This window comes from Rhamphochromis longiceps, linkage group LG18 (genome assembly GCF_057381845.1).
Source record: "Rhamphochromis longiceps isolate RC_006_pf linkage group LG18, R_longiceps_female_GT1.1, whole genome shotgun sequence".
In the NCBI taxonomy this organism is placed as follows: Eukaryota; Metazoa; Chordata; class Actinopteri; order Cichliformes; family Cichlidae; genus Rhamphochromis; species Rhamphochromis longiceps.
This window is the reverse complement of record NC_140574.1, coordinates 2,382,007-2,403,423: the sequence shown is the minus strand read 5'-3', so window position 1 is coordinate 2,403,423 and position 21,417 is coordinate 2,382,007. Positions and strand designations below refer to the sequence as shown.

The window sequence follows — 21,417 nt, the reverse complement described above, 5'->3', positions numbered from 1 at the left end:
TATGTTTCTGAAACCGTAGCAGCAGAGTTCCCGCGCTGTGGGCGAGCAGGTGTATCTGCAGCGATGTGATTGATGTTTTTTATTGTTTCTGGGACGATATCGAACCCACGAGTTGCAGACGTCACACGGAGCAGAGTGATGGTCCTGCAGATGTAAGCTGCTGATTCACTGATGCAGAGAGTGTACACGGGTACGTCAGTGTGCTGCCTGTGCTTCATCACAGTGAACTAAAGCTAAGGAAACACATGTGACTCCCTGCACACATTCCTCTTTGCTTCTTATTGAATCAGGAAGTGCTGTCGCTGTGATGTTAAATGTCCCGTTACCTCAGAGCAGGTCTGGAGACAGTGAAGCTGAAGGCTGCCTGATGTCAGCAGATCTCACAGCTGCTGATAGCCAGACCATCCTTAGCCTGTTCGCTGTTCTTCAGAAAGCCTTCCATCACGTTGCCTTCTCTCCTTTCTCCCTTTTCTTTTTTGATGCTCTCTTTGGGAAAGCCGTGACTCACAGTGTCCATTAGCACTCAGAGAATAAATGAGCTGTGCTGTAAAGGTCAGTGTGAGTGCGGTGCAGTAAGCCACTGTATGAGCTCAAAGTGGGGTCAGCCTGATGCGTTCAGGTTATTTAGGACAAATTACTAAGAAATAAAATAATACAAACAACAGCAAAGTGGGACTTACACTTGACCTCCTCGCCACTGGCGCTACAACCACATTAAATATGGACGTAACCCTCTCGGCGTCGTCCACCGGGTTGTTTTGGCAGCTGCCGTGTTGTTTGTTTGGACTCACGATCACTGCTGCTGCTGAGCGCCGTGTCAACACCTGCAGTTCCTCTAACGTCCACCAGAGGCTCCAACAGTGAGTCCGCATGGAGTCATGTTAAAAACTTAGAGCAGAAATAAACGTGTTTACAGCCTGATACAAAACGGTTTCAGTACTTCCGCTTCGTAACACCTGTACTGCCATAACTCACCTGTTTAAATTGTATTAAGTCATAAACCTGCATTGTTGGGGGCGTGGTCTCTTTGATTGACAGCTGGATGGCGACACAGGCTTGACCTCAGCTCACCCCTGACCTGGACCTGTGGACTGTGTTTGGGCAGTTGGAGCATCCATCCACTGTTTTAACAGCTTCATCAGCTGCGGGAGGGTGGAGCCCGTCCCATCATGTGAAGCACAGGCTGGCTAACGGAGCCTGATGGGGTTGTTAACATGTATGTAAGTGAGCGCACATGTTAGGGAGAACATGCCATCTGCACACAGCATCCATTCATCCTTCTTCTCTGAACTCAGTGAGAACTGAGTGAAACACAGAAGCCTGAAGCAGCCGCTGCAGATGCTTCAGGCTCTCTGAGCATCAGTGAGTTCACAGATGCAGGTAAATGGGTCGTCCAATAAGAAGCTGCCCAAACCAAGGTGTGCCACGCCTTCAGAGACTCGTGCTAATACAGGAGTGGCTCGATGGACAAAACGCCAGTTTTACCAGGTTATAATTAAACCTTGAACACAAAGGAGACACAGTGAGAGTCCTCGGGGCGTTTTGAATTCTCGCCTCTTATTTCAGCTGATTTATTTTTAATCCTTCCTATGATCTACATTTTCTTTATCTCATTGTTTTCCACGTGTGTTTGTTTTCGTTTCTATTTGGTTTAAATAAAAACAGAAGCCTGACTTTGTGTTTTCATCCATCTGTCCCGCTTTCACCTCCATCTCCTGTCACCTCTCTCTGCTTTCCTCAACTTTCACTCCTCTTCCTTCCTCTCACTTTCCCCCCCTTCACAAAGTTTATCCCCCTCTTCCCTGCCTCCTTCCCTCCTCCCTGACCCTCCTCTTCCTCCTCCTTGGCCTTGTAGGTGAGCTGCATGATTGGGCGGCAGGTCGGAGGGGTAGGCTTTTGGAAATCACATGGTTTACGTTTCCAGCTCCCTGAGTCGCCATTTTGGAGGAAAGTTTGGGAATTTGTAGACCTGGGGAGGTGCTGGAGAGGGAGAGGAGAAGGAGAAGAAGAAGAAAAGAGGAAAAAGGAGGGAGGAGGGATTTCACAGAAGTTTGACACGAGTGCACGTCGCAGGCGGGGACACGGCGGAGCGGTGCGGACCAGTGCGGACCAGTGCGGACCAGTGCGGGATAAGTGAGTGTAGGTGTGCCGCCAGCCTGGCTTTGAAGTTTTTTTTATTTCTGGACGAACCCGCAGCGCTCCGGAGCCGCTCCTCCTCCACCCAGCAGCAGCGGGCAGCTCATGCATGCGCCGCCTGCACAGCAGCGGGTGTTTCCCGGACTTTGGCACACTGCAGGTCCCGCTCGGTCCGAGCCAGATCTGCACTTTTCGGAGCCAGCTCCAGAGTCAGCCTGCGCGGTGCACGCCGGCGCACACAGCCTCTCCGGCGGGGAACTACATCTGTGAGAGTCGGCAGCTCAGCGGAGCTTCACTTGTTAGCGGGACTGCTGGCTGAGCCGTCCCCGGAGGCTCGCTGTTGTTGTGCCAGTCTGCCCCCCGACGCTCCGTCCGGAGGGCTTTTGGCTCGGAGGGATTTTCTTCAGCCCTGACTTGGAGCGGTGACAGCGGCGGGTTTATCCGGCGGAACCGCGAACAAAAACCGTCCTGTGTGAGGACTGCATGCGGCTGAGGCGGATCTAGCCGAGCCAGACCACCACCATGCCAGTGAGAAAGAAAGGTAAGCCGCTTTCACTTCACATATTAACTAGCAAGCTAGCAGGCTAGCCGTTCAAACTCCGGCTGCTCCTTCGTTTTTAAAGACACACAGGACTCGAACAAACACGGGACACGCAGCGGCTCACACGCCACACGAGCCGAACACGGCCCACACGGCTCGCTTTGGCCCTGCTGAGCTGAGCGGAGCCGTGCCAAGTCAGGTGAAGTCAGTTAAAGTAGGAGCTAGCCGGTTAGCCACTGCTGCTAACCAAGTTGTAAATGGGGCACCTTGTGTGGAGAACTAAAAATAAACTCTAATATGAATAAAATATTCACCTCGTCCTCAGCAGTCAGCGCGCGATTTAGGAATATAATGAACTGTAAAAATTTAGAAAAATATTCTGAGTTAGTTTACACGTTATTAACCGTGTATAACTGTACTGTTATCCCGGGAAAAATAAAGATTGTGCCCGGGGCGGTGGAGGCAGTGAGTTAAAGAAAAGCCACTTATTTAAGTCAATGAAAGATTCACCTCGTTCCCAGCGCTAAGTGCACATTTCATGAACTAGATGAACTGTAAAAATTTAGAAAAATGTTCTCATTTAGTGAACTCATTCATAAGTACGGAGACCTCCACTTTAATCCCAGGAAAAATAAAGATAATTTCAAAAGCCTTGCAAATGGTGCGTCAAATGCCTCCTAATTATCCATAGTAATTATGTTTAGCCTCCCTCAGTATGAAAAGACAAGAAACATTTTAATGATCGTTTTTTTTCTGCAAACTGCAAAAACAAACCTAAACTGTGCCATCAGTGTGGATGAGTCACTGCACAAAGTATTCAGTGTTTCAGTGTTTCAGTGATTGCAGTTCAGGTACAGCCCAGTCTGAGCTCAGGTGGGCTGCACCAGCAAAACCACTGCAGTTTAAAAAACGTTGCTTTTATTCAGTGTAAAAGCCTGAACTACGAAGACATCACTGCTGTATTTGTCCCTCTGCATTAAAAACCTTCACCGGTGGAGATTTTCTAACCAAACAGCAGCATTTTGTGCCTTTAACAAATATTTAAATATAGAAATATTAAATCCACACACACCCACTCCTGAGTGAAACGACACGGACATAAAACGTGTGTTTTATTGGAAAGTGTGAGCTGTTAATCACTGTCTTGAATAGGACCGTGTCCATTCTGGTCCTCGGGCCACATATTTGACAAACCTCATGCAGCTGAAGGATGACAAAGACATCAGCTGATACTTAAATGAAGTCTTTTAAAGTTGGCAGCTTCCATTGTAGCTCACACCACATAACGCACCAGCGTTCACCATCGTGTATTTAAGCTCCACGTTTTAGCGCTCACAGCGACGCGCGCAGATATGTTGATCTGGGTCAAACCTCAAAAACCGACACTAACGGAGAGAATTTAATTTAAAGCTGTTAATTGGCTGAGGTAATTTTCTGCTGTTTAGAAACTGACATGTGGGCTGTGAGGTCAGCTGTGAGGTCAGCGTATCAGGCTGAAGCATCAGGTCAGCTGAGGGTTTGTAGGCCGTCACAATCTGTCTCAAACTTTCACTTCCTAATAAACCAGAAGACGGAGGAGTGTGATATTAAATGTCTTCTGCGCTGTGACACAAATCGCCTGGTTTATGTTTTATGTTGTATTTCAAGTTCATACTTTCAATTAATGTGGCTTTTAAAATGAGATCTGTGGCTTTCCACCTCAGCTACAGTGTTACACCTTCTAACTCGGGCGTGTGTGCAGGTTTTCAGCAGCCCTTGAAAAGCTTTATTTCTTAAAGCTCTCGACCATAAAGTTATTAAAGTTGGTGTCTTTGATTCGAGAGGTCTTCATTCAGTGAAACATTCGCTCTGAGCTTGAGTTAGACAGTTTTTGGCGCTTTGTGAACGTAGACTTGGTTCCTTCCTGGATGTTATCAGTGAACAGGACCCCGAGGCTTTGTGTTTCGGGCAGTTTAATGCTGGCAGAGTCTCTGAGACACACTTTGGCAGATATCAGGATCGTTACAGACACTCGAACATTCGTGAGCGAGGGGACATTTATCGACATCGTGTTTCTTTCATCACGTCACTTTCGTGATGGCTGAATGTTCAAACGCGTATCGATAAAACCGTTCAGTCACACAGGCCTGGAGACGGGAAAAATAGTATTCCTAAACTGACCAATCCAACGTGACGAAGCAACCACAACCATGTTTCCGGTGCAGCGTCCTCTCTGTGACCGACTGCGACACCAGCAGCCTGCCGCCAGCACTTCCAGCTCCACGTTGTTTTATGGTTTTGATGGTTTTATGTCTTAGTCGGAGTTTTCTCTGCTGGTTCCAGCGTGAGCCGAAGGATTCAGGCTTCTTGCCTAAATTAGGCTTGAAACAACAATAATGAAACCAAGACCAGAAGCAGGACGCAGCGAACTGCCAATTCATCTAAATCAGTGCTGACGGAGGCGAGAGGCCCAATGCGCCGCCTCCTCGGGCTTTGTGTGTTTTATTTACAGGCGAGACTCACAGCCAATCAGCAGCAGGCATGAATCAAAGTGAGAGAGCAGGTTAATGATGGTAGAAACAACAACCTGATGGTAAATGTGTCGCTGTGTGCATAACTGTCCAGGAAGCTGTCTGTGTGAGGTTCTTCTGTCCTGTAAATGATCCAGTTAATTAGAAAGAAGTCGTAAGAGTCACATGACATCGCTCAACAATAACGACCTCGGTAGATTCCTTCGGGTTCTGACTTCCTGAAACTCTGCGCCGAGCCGACGCTCTCGCTGCCGTGCTGCAGTCACGCACTGACCTTTATTTAAAGCTGATTCACCAACAAGTAAACCAGCAGAAATGTGACCATCCAACAGGGTTACAGTCAAAGTCCTGAATCTTCTCCACGTCCAGCTGCAGCGATGTTACGCTGTTTGCATGTCTGTGATCGATCGGTGTTATTGGACGATGATCTGCATTAAAATGATGTTTAGTTGAAGCCTCGAATTTAAAACAAAGCTCTGAATGAAGCCTTCGGGTCATGATTTGAGGCGACTTTCTATTTACTACTTTCAGCTTAATCATTTTATCAGATTTGCTTTGGTCTGAATGTGACTGTCAGCAGCAGACATGTAGTAAATCTGTCCTTAATGCTTCCCTCTGAGCCGAGCCTGATACTCTGACCTTTATACTTATCCGCTGGGGAGAGGCCTCTTTAACTCATTTATACTCCTTTAAAACCTGCCCGCAGTCTTAAATGCATGCATGTTTGGATTTTTAAAGTATTATTTCCCTCTCCCGGTGCGTGCTGGCTGCCAGTGCAGCTCAGCGTTTCAGCACAGAGGGATTATTTGTGCCCGTCTGACGGTTTGAAGCGGCCCTCTGCTGCCATCTCGTCTCAGATCAGTCCTCGTTAGTCGCTGAGCCTCGGCTCTGTCGTATCCCCGGCTCACCTCTCTCGCTGCTTCCTCCTGTTGTACAGACGCACAGCGAGCGCTGCAGCTGCTGGAGCAGTACCGGGCCAAGCTGAACCACACCGAGGACCGGCAGCTCCGACACTCCATCCAGAGGGTCATCGACATCTTCCAGAGCAATCTCTTCCAGGCTCTCATAGGTACGGTCGCCTCTCTGACCACAGAACACCTCACACGGTTACCACACATCCTGGAAACAGGACGTCTCTAGTCCTGGAACATAACCCTGGAAAATAAGGACCTGGCCTGATAAAGGTTTCACATCACAAGAAGCAGTCTTTGTACTTCAGCAGTTTGTCACAGTCTTGACATGAGAACACTGAGCTTATCTGTAGGTGACACAACCACAGAGTTATTTAACCCTTTAAGCCCATCGAAGCGCGCACGCTCCCATTTGTGTACACAGCACATAAGCTAGCGCAATCATTTTTTTTTTTTTTTTTTTTGCATATGAAACCGGAGGAGTTGTACTTGCATAACATGCATTCAACTTGTCCCAGGTCGCAGTTTCCTTTTACATATGGCTTTGCAAAAATCGCATAAAAAGCGCTTGTGACATCAAAAACATCACAATCCAGAAGCGCGCTGCTGATCCCATCAGCTGTTCATTGTTTTTTTTTTTGGTTTATTTTGATGCACATGCTGTTTTTCTTTTTTCTTTGCAAATTGTGCACAATAATGTTCATTTTAGTTTTTGCTGCAGTTTATAAAAATGAGTTTGCCTCAAAAATGAAACTGAAGATGCTCAAAATAAATTTCCTGTTGTTGGAAACTATTTTGTGCAACGTTTGCATTTACAGGCTTGAGGGACAAACCTCTGAAGTTTCTGTAAAGAGAACGAGTTTCAATTTTGTTGTAGTTTATTGCACTTTTTTGCAATTTATCTAGTTACTGGTGGACTTAATCGTTACATCTTATTAAAATTTCCGATATAACGGTTGTAGTAATGTATAACATTACTCCCAAAATGCGCCCAAAATGTCTCTACAGCATCTAAAAATATAAAGATGAGCTCTGGTGGATCTATGTGGTCTATGGTGGGCTTCCATAATCCAGACCAAACCTGGGAAGAGTTTTGGGGTATTTTTGGTATTTCTTGTTCACATGTTGTGTAAAAATGTGTGTTTACATCATGGATCTGAAGATGTTTCAGTGTCTGTTTGCCATCTGATGTGTCATCAATCCTTTAATATTATTGTTATCATTATGATGATGATGATGCACTTGTGCCACGTTCATTGTCCTCCTCAGTGTCAGAGCTGTTTGATGAGTCACGCTGAGGTTTCCACTAACAAAGAGCTTTTAAAGGATTTGTTGTTTTGTGTTTTATTAAGTGAACAAATATCAAACAGCTGAGTCGGTCTGTGAGGACCTGACATCATGTCTCTGTATGTTTTTGGCTGCATGGCAGCGCACAGCGGAGCAGACTTATTGACGGCGACGTTTCCCTGAGCTCTGATTCAGCTCTGCGGGTGAAAGTCAGAGACAGAACGACACGGACGGGAGGAGCAAAGCAACAATGCAGATCAGTGTTGGGTCCTCGCAGCATCGTTTGCACATGTGCAGCTCGTTCATGTCCAAGTCAGCTGGCCTGCAGTTAAATGAACGCGCTGCGGCTGCTCGCTGAGGAAAGTAGACCCAAAACATTACACACGAATGAAATGTGAGCCACACGTGAACAGCATCCCTCACACACTGCGTCTGATTGGACCGCTCTGACCACGTCCACGTAACCGGAGTTGATTTTTGAGCTCTAATGTGGAGAAAACCACTAATTAAATCCTTTATTTAAAGTCAAATATCACATGATAATTCTCACTGAAGCGATAATGTGCTTCCACCTGCAGGTGACCTCTGACCTCGTCACGTTTGTGGGTCTGTAGGGTAGAAACGGCCTCGTGACTCGTGGCTGCCTCTGCTGTGAGGCGTCACAGTGGGGCGAGAGGCCGTGAAGTTTGTGTTCGTGTGCAGAGCTGTTTTCTGTAGACTCGCACAGTTTTACTGGATCAGGGTCATCATATATCAGCTCTGCATTGTTGCTAATTTACCACCTTAACAAGCCGACCTGCAACAATTTAGCTGCGACTAAACCCTGAAAACTGAGTGCAGCCTGAGACGTGTCCACATTCATTTCATCCTGACATTATGCAAAGCGATGAAATCAAACAGACTGATACTGCACTGAAACCTTGTCGGCTGATAAGATGTTTATGCTTATTGTGTCATCAGCTTTGTGCTGATACATCTTCAACTGTGTGATGAAGAGCTTAACGACTGATTTCAGTCCTCTGATGACCCGTGTGAAAGAATCGCGGTGACATCGTCGCTTTTGGCTCCAAAACAATAACTCTCTGTGCTGCGGGAACATTTTTTATTTTTTGTTACAAAACTCGTATTTTGCCTCGTTTGAAAGGCACCTCTGTCCATCACAGAGCCGCTCCTTCACCTCTCCCAAAAAGTCCACGTGCACTCGTGGTTCAGTTTGGCTCGAGATGATGAAAATAGCCTTTGATTAAAAAAAGAAAATCCGTGTAGAGCGAAAGCTGTGAAATGTGCCCGACTCCCTGCGTCCTGCCCTCAGGGTCATCTGGGTTCCCTCTAATTTTCGAGGAGATCCTGTTAAACTAAACCAAACCTGCTTTTTGTCCGTCGGTTTTCCACAGAGTCACATCCTGATACTCTGAGCCAACTCGGCCGGAGCAGCAGGAGCTCAGCTCTGAGTGACCGAGCCCAGACACACAACACAGATCAGTTAATACAACGTGGGTTTGGTTCTTGAGCAGCTTCTGTTCGCAGTCCGAACATCAAAGTTTAGATTGACCGTGTCACACCGACGCCTCCTCCGTCCATCCAGCATGGATGAACCCAAAGTGTCACGTCTTTCACAGGGACGCCAGGTTGACGTGACTCACGAGCTTCACATAATCAGCTGTCAGGCTGTGATAATGAGACGGCTGAGCTCCTAACGAGCTCCTGGCCGTGGACGTGTTTCTCCACAGTGCACCAGCGTGTCGGCCTCTGCTGTGAATATCGATTAGTTTTTCCTGCAGACGGTCGTTTCATTGAGAAAAACAACAAATCTGTTATTTAACTGTTCGCCTCTCCTCTGTAATTACGGCGAAGCAGAAGTCGCCCTGCAGGTTTGCAGATGTCTGCGTTTCTCTGATGTTCTGCCAGCGTCATGTTTCTCTGATTGGCTGTCGCCTCGCTGCCGGCTAACGGGACTCTCCGAGTAAACGCAGAAGCAGCTGCAGGGTTAACGGACGCCGAGCAGCAGGAATGTGGTCCGATGTGTTTGAGTTTCCCAGGAACGACTCGCTGAAAGACTCAAACACTGAGTGTGTTTGTGCCCCGGGACTCGGCAACAACAGGAAGTCTTTCTGGACGTTCGCTTTAACTTTTTAAACTTTCAGGCTTCGGTGCTGCCTTTCTGTCGGCTCACACGGCTCTGAGTGGGCAGGAGCAAGCTGTTTGTAGAGGTCACCCTCAGTGTCCTGCTGCTGCATCAGTTTGGACAGCACTTTCACCTCCTTATCATAAAGCAGCAGACAAAAGCGTTCAGTTTGAAGCCGAGCATCACCATCTTTGTGTCACGAGGAAAGAAAACTGTCACAGATTAGTCTATCGTTCCTCCTCCGTGTTTCCTCCTTTCATCAGCAGGAAGCTGAAATGCTGTCGTGTGATTGGTGTAAATATTCCTCAAGTATAATTCGAGCACGGCGGCTCGTTTCCCTCAGTCCTGCGTGTCCTGCAGCGCCGCTCTGTCTTCATCACTAATACATGAGTGGAGATCATCACTGGCCTGGATCCTGCCTTCCTGCGTCCTCCGCCTGCACGTTTGCTCTGCAGCTTACAGCCGAGTCACGCCACGCTCACGACTTTCTCATTCAGTGGGTGGAGGTGGTCTCGTCGCTGCTGGGTGCTCAACGTGCGATCACCTCCAGCTCCTCTGAGGATGTTTGTGTTCAGGTGTGAAGCAGAGGCCGAGTCTGTGGTCGTGGTTTCAGTCTGAAAAGGGTGGAGTCCCTGCTCCAGGGCGGGGATGAGCTGCTGCCTCAGGTAGAGGCGGGTTGGTGGACGCTCTCCTGATCCGCTGTGATTAAGACAGAGCTGAGTGTGAAGGCAGAGGTGCTGATTTCCTGGTCGATGTTCCTAAAGAGGAGGAAATAATGGCCGGTGTTAGAGGCAGAAATGAGCTCGTGTTCTTAGAGAGATGAGCTGAACAGGAGCCTGTTAAGGTGGACTGACAGAGATCATGTGTCCTGTATGTCGCTCTGCACGTCCAGAGGAGCTGGAAGATGTGGCTGATTAGATGATGTTTGAGTCTTTATGGCATCAGAAGAGTTTTCCTCGTCTTCATGTGTCTCGTTTGAAACCCGCCTCATCTTGTGATGAACTCCAGCTCCTCCGTCATGCAGCTGGGGGTCCTCGTTCTGGTCGGTGTAGCGGCTCACCAACCAGTGCCTGCTGCAGGCAGAGAAGAAGAGAGGGTAATGGTCCCAGTCCAAGGTGGAGCTGAGCACGCCCAACCATGGAGCGAGACTCTGAAGAGGAACCTGAATCACATCGAGGATCAACCAACCAGAGACCGGCTGAGACTGCTGGGACAGGCAAACACTAGACAGGAAGTGCAGGGCTAGAATGACTAAGGGCTGAACTTTCAAAATAAGAGTAAGGAGATGACATCATTCTGTTGCTTGGATATAAAAATAGGAAGTGAAATGTAAACTGTGGTAGACGATGGCTGGACGAGCAGCCCGAGTAAAGTCTGTTTTTATGAAACCTCTTTTTTAAAATTTATTAATTTACAGTATGAGAATACAAAACTTTAGGTCAGCATGGAAGACATACACAGTCTCAACATTAGTATCTACTTACATCATGGTAATATTTAATTGTTCAGTACAAAAGGACTACACAATAAATTTTTCCCAGAGCTTCTTGAATTTCTCAAGCTCAAGTCTAAGGACAAAAGTAAGTCTTTCCATTCCAAAAATTTCTTCCACTATCCCAAACCACTGGGCCCGAGTTGGAGGGTCAGCCTTTAGCCATCTTCGGGTTTTGGCCTTTCTGCTGCTAGCCAAAAGTATTTTTAATAAATAATTATCTTTATGTGGAAGCGCCGTAGGTAAATTGCCAAGATACAACGTATCAAATGAATAGTCTATTTTTATCCCGACTATTTTGTGGCCACCTCCCCCCAATATGGCTGGATCCTTGGGCAGGCCCAGAAGACATGACAATGGTTTGCCATGGGGGTTCCACAACCTCTCCAACATAGGCCCTGGCTCTGTGAGCCTGTTTGCTCACATTTGCTCACATTTTTCCAACCAAACTCTCTTAAGGACCTTGAATTTGCAGTGGTAGCCTGAGACTCACATATTCCCCACCAGCTGTCCTCTGATATTTGTGAGCCTGATTCTCTCTCCCAGTTTTGCTTAATATACAACGTAGAGTGATTTTTAGAGGCTTGTATACTTCCGTATATTTTTGAGACCAACTTTTTAGAGTACTTTTTTTTTGTATGCCTCTTGAAAGATATGAATTAGGTTGTATTCGTTTTCATCTCTGAATAGTAACGTCTTGTTGTAATAGTCTCTAACTTGCAAGTATCTATAGAAGTCATGCTTTGCCAATCCGTATGTATCTGAAATAGTTTTATAGCTTTGAAATCCCCCGTTTGTTGCTAGTGAACAAAAAGAAGTAATTCCTCTCAGTTTAAAGGTTCTGTTTAAAGGTCCCATCCAGCCTGGCAGGCACAAACTCCGGGTCATAAGCTATCCAATTCAAGGTCCTAGCCTGTTCTTCTATTTGTAGTTTCCTCACTACCCTGAACCGTAGTTTCAGGGTGAACTGGGTCAAATGGTTCAAATTTTTGTAAAAATTTTCAGCTTGGTTTTTATTTCCTAAAAGAGACTGTAATGGGAAGTCTAATTGAGTAATTTCCATGGTTTTCCATTTAGCTTCATGATTCGGGGAACACCAGTTTACCAGGGGTTTCAGTTGTGCAGCATAATAGTAATCTTGTAAGCACGGCAAAGCTCTCCCTCCCGTCTCTTTTTTCAGTTGCAACGTTCTGTACTGGACCCTCGGTCTTCTGCTGTTCCAGATGAACCGTGAGATCCATCTATCCCATTCGTCAAATTGTTTTTGGGGTATCTCCGGGGCAGTGACTGGAAGAGAGAGCGAATTTGTGGCAGAATGTTCATTTTAATTATTTCTATTCTATTACTCATATCCATGGGGAGGAGAGACCACCGAGTCAGATCTTTGTTGAGGGGCCATAATTGATTTCATAGAGTTTAGACATTTTATGAAACATCTTATCTGTGACACAAAGTGAGCTGCTGAGTATTTGAGGATTAAACCTGTGACGTGTTTTTGTTAGTCCTCCGTCACACTTCCTCTAATCTTAGCTCTTTGTTTTGGCTCATAGAAATAATTCCTGCCGGCTTTCTCCACACTCACGGGTCTTTGTGGGGTCTTGGTCACGCACACAAGCACCAAAGGTTTCCACATATTCAAGTCTGTGTTATCGTACTTCAAAGGAAATTAATAAATTTTTTCTTATTTATGGTAAAAATGTGATTCCTGCTGCAGTAAACGAAGCCCTGCTTTGAGTGATTAAAATATTTCCCGCTGATTTTCCTGTTGGGGGAACGCCGACGTTTCCCCCGACGACGGCTCGGTTTTGATCTGGTTTCAGATCGATAAGCTCGGAGCCGAACGGATGGCGTGTTGCTGACAGACGTTCTCCGTCTCCGCTCTTTATCTTCATCAGATTATGGCAGCTGCAGCTTATTAATGTTGATTCTCCGAGTTTCATGCAAAGCGCCTGTTTAATGAGCTTTCTGCAAGCCGCACTGATCAAAGTTAATTTGTAATTTTAAAGACGAAACATTTTGTTTGGAGAAGTCTTCACCACTGAGACCATCGTGCAAAAATAATTGGACCCAGCTGTATTCATTACGTTTCTTTCTGACTGACATTAATATTTAGGTGGTGTGGAAGGATACTGGTGTAGTAGATGCGTAGAAAAACGTCGAGTCAGTTTATATCAGGACAAAAGCCTCAAATCCTGGTTTTAATCGTTTTAATAGTTTGTTTTTTAGTATTTATTTATCTATTTATGTGTGTTTTATGAAGGGGGCTGTGAAGAGTTCCTTTTGGGACATCGGGGCTGACGTGAGATGCTCTGTGGGTCGGTGTGTGTCTGTGTTTTGTCCATCTTTCCTCTGATTGGCTGCCCCTCGTAAACAAAGCATTTGAAGAGCGGGTTGGTGGGGCGACTTAAAGGGGTCGTCACCTGTTCATTTGCAGCTTCATATTTGTCTTCTTGGACACTCCTAGGGTAGCTTTGCATGTTTGTCTTATACTGGGCAGCCAATCAGTTCATCCCTACATTTAAGCTAACTTTATTCTCATTGGCTGCCCCTCGTAAGAATGTGGATGGGGCTTCTGAGGTGAGCTTTGCTCGTACTTTCACTCGCCTCATCATTAGAAGCTTGAACATTCCCACGAGAACAGCAGATACGTGACGGGAAGACGAGAAAACTGCGTCGACAAAAGGCTGCAGCTTTGCTCAGCGCATGAATCCCAGTATAGAAGGCGTACGCCTGCGGTTTTAAATTACAGCGGCTCGAGCAGAATTATAACCCGGTATGATCTTATAATCCACAGAGAGGTCAAATGCTAGATCAGGAGCTGCAGTGTTGGATTAACACTCTCTGTGCTGCTGAATGAGTTTTCTAACGTGGCTCTTTACAGGGAATTTCCTCAACTTATAAATAAATAAATGAGTGGAGAACAATGGGGCGGGTGGTGGGGGGCACGGGGATGTCTGGCAGGGAGTTTTGGGTCCTGTGCAGGGAAGGATCTCACTAACCGACCCCCACTGAAGACCTGCAGGCATCACGTCCTCCACAGACAGAGTTGTACTTCCTCTTTGGGACGTCTAGACCAAAATACTTCATTTTGCTCTACAAGGGCCTGATATCCACTTCCAAGGACATTATGCTGCCACTGTGCTATCAAAATTTAAAACCAATGTCCTCATATGTGGATCTCAGGTAATTCTTTGTTTTGACATTCATCAGGTCCCAATCAGCCCAAATAGCAAAGGAAAAATAAATATGCATGCCATGAACGAGTTCGGGTCTTAGGAGGTTAAAGCTCTGTCATCCACAGCAGCGAGTGAGTTTGGACAGAGTCGAAGCTGCTGCAAAGAGGTGCGTTTGATTCATAACACAGCACAAAGGAAACGAGCAAGAAAATAAGTCAGTTTGTCCGGATTGTTTTGCTAATCTTCAGAAGGAAAATAGTCATTGCATGTAGCAGTCATGTTTGTGGAAGTAACGTTAGCATGTGTCACGTGACCTCGGCATCATACAGACTTCCTGTGACGTCGTCTGTGCAGCGCGATGAGGAAACCTCGTGTTAATGAATAAAACTACCGCCGTGGGTTTCAGTCGTTCTCCACTCTTCACGCCGTTTCCCGTTTTCCTGCGGTGCTTTAGCATCGGTCAGAGAATCTGCTCCACCTGCCGTTTGCCTTCATCAACCAATCACCTCTCATTCAAGCAGCTGCGGGCCAATGAAACGAGTGCCTGCATTTGAGCTGGAGTTTACATTTAGAAGCTGAACTCTGCCGTCGTGACTCATGACTTTAAATAATAATCACCTTCATCCGTCTGACTGACGCTGCCGAGCTTCTTCCCAAACTCCTTCCTCTGGCTCTGCGTGCCCGAGGCCTGGGCGTGTTTGTCACGCTCACCCTGACGTCCCAGCATCCCTGATGAAAAATAGATTTCTGCCACACAGTTTTCCAATCTGCCAACCCCCCCTTCACCAAAAGGAGACGTGTGCAGCAGGCCGAGCATGGTGTAATCCCTCTGTGGACACGACGATTACCCCCGGTCCATAATCCACCCCCCACCCCCGCCGCCGCTGATTTGCAGAGAGCGCGAGCCGCCAGCTTCAGTTTGTTTTCCTTCTCATTCTTTCTGTTCAGACCGGCTTGATTCCTCCGTCAGAAACAGATGGCGTCCCGCGAATCTTTTCAATTTAATAAATCAACATCGGGTTTTCAGCCCAGAAGATTTGGATGTTATTCTGCTCATTGCTGCCGCTCTGAACTCGGCTGCTTTTGGCTGCCCCAGAATTTAGGTTTCTAGCGCTGAAGGTCAAAACTGCGACTCATAATTATTATAATTAAACCAAGATATTCCCGCCTCAGAAAGGCTCAGGTGGAAGGAAAAGCATCCAACTTGTGTCACGTTATAAGATGTAAACTGTGGATTTTCTGAGTATTTCACAAACTGGAAAATGGAGCTAAAGTAACTTAACCTACCAACCACTGTAGGTGAACCATGACAGTAGGACGGGGCAGCGAGATGTGCTGCAGTTTTTTAAAGTCACTCGGACTCTAACATCAACATCACGTTCCCAACAACACTGCACGGAGTTTTGTTTCCTGGACTTTGAGTGGAAACATTTTAAATGCATCTTCTGTGTTTTATAACTGATGTGAGTTAACCCTTTAAGACCTTAAGAGCTTATCTTTATATTCTTTATATTCTTACATGCTGTGGAGCCATTTGTGGGAGTATTTTAAGTAGCTATACAGCAACACAACCGTTATAGCCCAAATTTTGATAATATGTCTGCATTAAGTCTATAATAACTACATAAATTGCAAGAAAGAGCAATAAACTACAGAAAAGTTAAATTTTTTTTTTTGTTTTGGTTTTTTTACACATATATTTCTATTTAGAGAAATTTTATCCCTCAAAACTGTAAATACAAAAAAGTTGCACAAAATAGTTTCTAACAACAGCAAGTTTATTTTGAGTGTTTTCATAGTTTTATTTTTGAGATACACCAATTTTTATAGACTGCAGGAAAAATAAATATTATAATGCAAATTTGCCAAAAAACAGCAACACAAATAAACTATTTCCAGCAGCGCAATGTGAGTTCTAAGCATCCCAGAAAATCATGAAGTCAACATGAGTTTTAAAAACACCAGTACAGGCTTATAAGGCCTCGAAGGTTAAAAAAACTGCGTCACTTCCGGTTCAGCCAGGTCATGGCGGACATGGGATAGTTCGGGCTGACGTCTGTTCCAACGTAGGAAATGTTTTGAACAGCTGATCGGATCAGCAAAGCGTGTTTCTGGAATATTATGTTTTTGTTGCTAGAAGGGCTTTTTATGCTGTTTTTACAAAACTATATGTGGAAGGAAACCGTGACCGAGGACAAGCTGATGGCATAAGATGTAAGTACAACTCCTCCGGTTTCATATGCAACAAAATTTATTGCACTAGCTTACGTGGTTGCAGAGCTACTGGGATTTAAAAATAGTTACACAAAACGGAGCGTGCTGCTCCGACCGGCTTTAAAGGGTTAATGTCGGTTTGCTTTCATCTTTGCATTGATGATATTTTAGGTTCCCTCCAGGAAAAAGTGTTTATACGTTTGGTTTGATGTGCTGCTGTTTGTTAGCAGGAATAATGGAAACGATCGGAGTCATTGATCCGGGAATGTTTGGACAGATTGTGCCGTAGCAGGATTTGGCAACATCGGAGACCTGGTGTCCTCGCAGATGCAAAACAGCCTGAAATAAGAAATGTTTGTACAACTTTGAGTGAATGTGGAGCTGCTGAGCTGCTCCCGATCGCGTCGTTAGAAACACAGAGGAAACGTTTGCATCACCTCTCAGTTTATTGTGTGATAATTCTGCCCCTCCTTTGTTAAAGCCGTGAGGACCACACACTGAACACAGGAAATCTCCACGTCTTCATCTCCTCACACAGCTGCACATTTAACGTGTACGGTCACGTCTGTGAGTGCGTGAGTTTGTCCAAACCACGCCTTTATCGAAACCAGCTCGAGTCTGCTGATGTTTCTCAGCAGTCCGTTTGCAGGACCAGGTCTGCCTCAAGGATCCAGGCTCCTCTGATTGTGGTTGTTGTTGTTTGTGATTTGGGGAATAATTATGATGATGACGATGATGATGAAGCTTTATTTGTCACTTGCAGTTGCCTGCAGTGAAATCGGACCTCTTCAAACCAAACGTACATTACACAAACATCACGTCGGGTAGACGGGTCAGAACAGGTAGCATCAAGAAACACAATGAAATGTTCAGCACAACAAATTCTGACTGAAGCTGTGATAATTCAGCAGGTTTAAGAGGCCTCGGGCTGCACAGAGACGTGGGAATAACACGGCGCCGGCTTCTGAAGACGTGACGATATGTTGAGTCAGATCAGTTTTAAGTGAAGCTTTTGATGTTGCATTTATAATCTGGACCTCTGCGATCCTCCCGACGTCACTCACAGAGGCCGCGGTCAGCGAGTCAGAGTTCATGGGATGAAGCACACGAACACCCAACGACGTTATTCGGAGCATCGTTATGAAACGTGAATCTGATTATTTCTCCTCAAACTCGAGCCCAGTTTCATCCTCTGGAAGCTGAGTGTTGTCGTTCCACTTGTAGCTGCACCGTGGTCACGAGGCAGCGCTCTTATTCTGAAACTACAGGAAGGTGTTTGTGAAATGTGAGTGTGGAGGTGCGTTTCTGTGTGCGATGGGAGAAACGAGTAGACGCACAGATTCACTGCTTGTGTTTCTTGTGTTTACATCACGATGTACAAACATGCTCGCAGTGTCATGTTCAGGCTTGTGAAACAGGTTGTTGTGGGTCGTTTTAAGAGTCGTGGTGTCGTTCCTGCAATCAGGAAACTTTTATGTGGCGTGTTTACTGTGCGTGGAACAGCTGAGAGACGCTCGCACACTGAACTACACGTTTGACGTGAGTCGTGTTTCACACACGTCCTCACACGTGCACGGCTTTGACGTTCAGCTGAGCAGCAAACCTGTTTGTTAGGCAGATGTGTGACACATTAAAGGAAAAACACCTGCCCACTCCACTGACACTGAGTGTTCATATCACAGACAGGCTCAAACCCCAAAATGTTTGGATGTTTATCAGTAAACACGAGCGGCTGCGGGAGAACAAAGGGACTTCTCATGATGTTAAAGCTGAAACGTATACGAGTGAGTTTTCAGGAGCACCTGAGACGAAACAGTTTGACTCCAGCGATCAGTCGTCGTCAGTATTTCATCAGGTTCATCTAATATTTATTTTCTCGTCTTTCTGTTTCTGCTGCAACAAAGCCGACCCTGGATCGGCGACTCTAAATCTGCATGTTGGTCTGCGGCTGTTTCCGGGCTCAGAGTGAGATTCATAAACCTGGAGATGAGTTAAAGCTCAGCTTTGGCGAGAAGGTTGCGAGGAAGGCGAGCGATGCCGTGACCAACAGCGGCGGCTGAGAGACTCGTGTAAACGTTTCCTTTGTTCTTCGTCGTTTTCAAAAAGACTTTCCAGCGTTCTGCTTTTGTTTGTAGTCGTCGGTGGGATTTAGATTAATCCGCGTCTGATCTGCACTGCTGACCTCTGCGAGCTCTGGGTGTGGCCAGTTCATGCCGCTGCAGTGTGGTCGTGCTGATGGCGACTGCAGTCTAAACAGGCGTGGTCTTTTCTTAGAGCGGACAACAGACGCTGCTGTGTCCGACTCGCTCTAACTGGCTAATGTGATCACAGTCACTGGGCCAGTTATCTGTCAGCTGGTTTTAATTAAATCCCAGTCCTGCAGGTCAGAAATGAGAGCTGAAGACGTCTGAGGAAACGTCCCACTGTGGATCTCAGACCTGTGGATTATGCACCGTGTACACGATTTATTAAACCTGATTAATAGATCAGTTTTTGCATTTAGGCCGATGATGTGCTGCTCTGCTTCCCAGTCACCCAGAGTTCCTCTGCCGTCCTGCAGCCGTCGAGCATTTTAGTCTCGGTCAATAATTAAATGTGGAGAGAAAGTCTCGGGTAAAAACAAAACTAAGCATCATCTTTGTGGTTAAGCTGCTCGGGTTTGAAAAGTTTCATGTTTGACTGAAATCAGGGAGTCTCTGCTGTTTTTTACTCTTTTATTTAAAGTAATGATTTGGTGTTTAAATTCTGAACCTTTCTTTGATTCCTGCTTTTAAAAAATCCCAGATTGCTGCCGTGTTTCCAGGTTCAGGGTCTCTGCGGTTCCTTCGTCTTGCAGACTGTTTGACAGCCTCTGCGGTCACAGCAGAGGCTGTCAAACAGAAAGCTCTAAGTTGGGAAGCAGCTCGCTGGTTTCACTGTAAAACGATCTCCGAGTCTCCCACAATTCCACAGAGGTCTCTCTGTTATTGGGCATCAATTCAGCGCCGTGTTTAAGGTCGTCCCCCGAGGACAGACGGACTGACAGCAGGGAAACCAGCGCTCTCACGGTCAGGTGACCCCGGATCCTTTCATTTACTCGGGCTCAGTTTGCACTGCTTAAGTTTAAAGAATAAAAAAGCTGCATTAAACCCTTCAGTGAAAGAAGCAGCTTAAGCTGGTTTGAAGTGCAGGTCAGTGTGTGCTCTCGATTAGACCTGTTAGTCTCCTCAGTTTAACAGTTTGGTTCATTTACAGAAGTCTGGAAACTAAATACTCAGTGAACATCCGTGTATTCAGTGACGTGACCTCGATTACTTCTGGCTGTTAAATTGTCGCACGCCCTTTGTTGGACTATATAAACCAGCTCTTCTCCTGCTGTGTGCGTTTGCTTCCACTAACCTCTGCCCACCAAAGCCATGTTCACCAGAGAAGTCTTTGAAAGAGTCCCGAAGGTAAATATTTGGTGTTTGGAGCATAACTGTCAGGAAAAAGTGTTTTAAAACCATTTTTGAGACATAATCAGAAACTTTTAAAAGAATTTTCCCTGAAAATCTGATCAGTGACTGCACATGCTGTTTACATCCCGGGACCAATGAAATTAAAGTTGCTGAGTGTGTGCTGCATGTCACAGCCTCTAGGGGGCGCTGGCTGGGAAAACAAAAGCAGACTTGACATTGAGCATCATTTCTGGTTTTTATTTCTCGTCATTCGTCTCCACATTTCATCGTTTAATCCTCTAGCCTGCTCATGGTGACCTCCACCTCCCTGTAATCCAACTTTGTCTTTCTATCTGTGTCTGTATTTGTTTAAATCTACGCTTTGTGCAGCATCTGGTCTCTGCAGGAGGAACTGCAACATGCTGCACACAGTGATGCAGGCCGGCGTTAAAATGTTATGATATCCTTCACTTTGTCGTCTTTAAAGGAACGGTCAGTAAATGTTATTTAGGTTAATAGAAAAAGTGAGTATGCTCATAAAAACAGATGCAACAGCATGTAGTTAAATCTGCCATTAAACTAATGCATCCACTAACAACTTATAATGAATCTGTTAAAAACACTGTCATGTTCCTCAGTCAGACTGGAGTACCTCAGCCTGGAGGAACACAGTGCTACGGCCTCTCCCAGAGGAAAGAAAGCTGGATTTTTATCAGCCGGCAGTCTGCTGACATCGACTGGTGGAGGTTTTATCCTCTAACTTTAACTTCTCTCATTTCCAGCTCATGATTTTGATTCTTGAACTTGAGCTTTGCATGATTTTTTCCGCTAAGAATAATCCTTCTTTGTCTCAGTTCATTCCTCCTCCGACTGAAACAAGCTCCCTCTGCTCCACTCTGTGAGGAGGTGCACATCTGCTGCACTCTTCAGGATTATTTCACTCATCAATAACTTCTGTGTATTGATCTGTTATCTTGTAACGATGTAACCTACCCCGGTGTTGATGCCGGTGTGTGGTGGTCGCGTCCTGGTGGTTTAGAAACAAACCAAACGCTGCAGCTTCGTCCCTCTGGCGCCCTCGCTGTTTGTCGTGGTTTCCTCACATCCTTTCTGATAGTTCCCAAGAATTACTGAGCAGGCCCGTCACAGGCGCTGCGTTGAGACGACGTGTAGTTATTCTTCCAGGGAGGTGTCGGCCTGCGGCTAATGACGTGTCCGCAGCGTGGATTTATCACAGAGTGTCAATCGCACAGCTTATGACTGTGGGGCTCAGTATCAGCAGATATCCAAAGCTAAAGTGTCTGTACGCTAGCTGAGCTTAAAGTCTGGATGGATCTCCACCGTCAAGTCTTTCACTAAGTACCAAAGGTGTCACTGGTAAAACAGTCAGTGGGCTTCACCCTGTGGGGTCATGAGTGTGGGAGCCTGATGGGATCCAGCTGCTGCTGAGACTCTTCAGTTCGGGGCCAGGATGCTGCAGACGAACAGAGTTCACACAGTTGTGGAAACAAAGAGGCGACTTTGTATTTTTAGTTCTTGCATCAGCTTCTGCGCTGATATCTGAGGCTATTTTCAGTCATCAAAGGCTTTTACAGAAGCTGCAGTCAGA

The 21,417-nt window shown here is 46.0% G+C and overlaps 1 protein-coding gene across 14 annotated transcripts in view; it reads left to right on the top strand.

The window, feature by feature from the left end:
- Positions 1-1,911: 1,911 nt before the first annotated feature.
- dlg1b (discs large MAGUK scaffold protein 1b) overlaps positions 1,912-21,417 on the top strand; it is a 102,918-nt gene continuing 83,412 nt past the window's right edge. For 4 of the 14 annotated variants that reach the window (XM_085388833.1, XM_085388828.1, XM_085388824.1 and 1 more), the window contains exons 1-2: positions 1,913-2,677; positions 6,125-6,256. In XM_085388833.1, coding sequence (XP_085244959.1) covers positions 2,659-2,677; positions 6,125-6,256 — 151 coding nt within the window. In that variant the 5' untranslated portion in view covers positions 1,913-2,658. Of the gene's footprint in view, positions 2,678-6,124; positions 6,257-21,417 lie in introns of all 14 variants that reach the window. The other 10 variants (XM_085388832.1, XM_085388831.1, XM_085388835.1 and 7 more) reach the window with 4 other exon arrangements.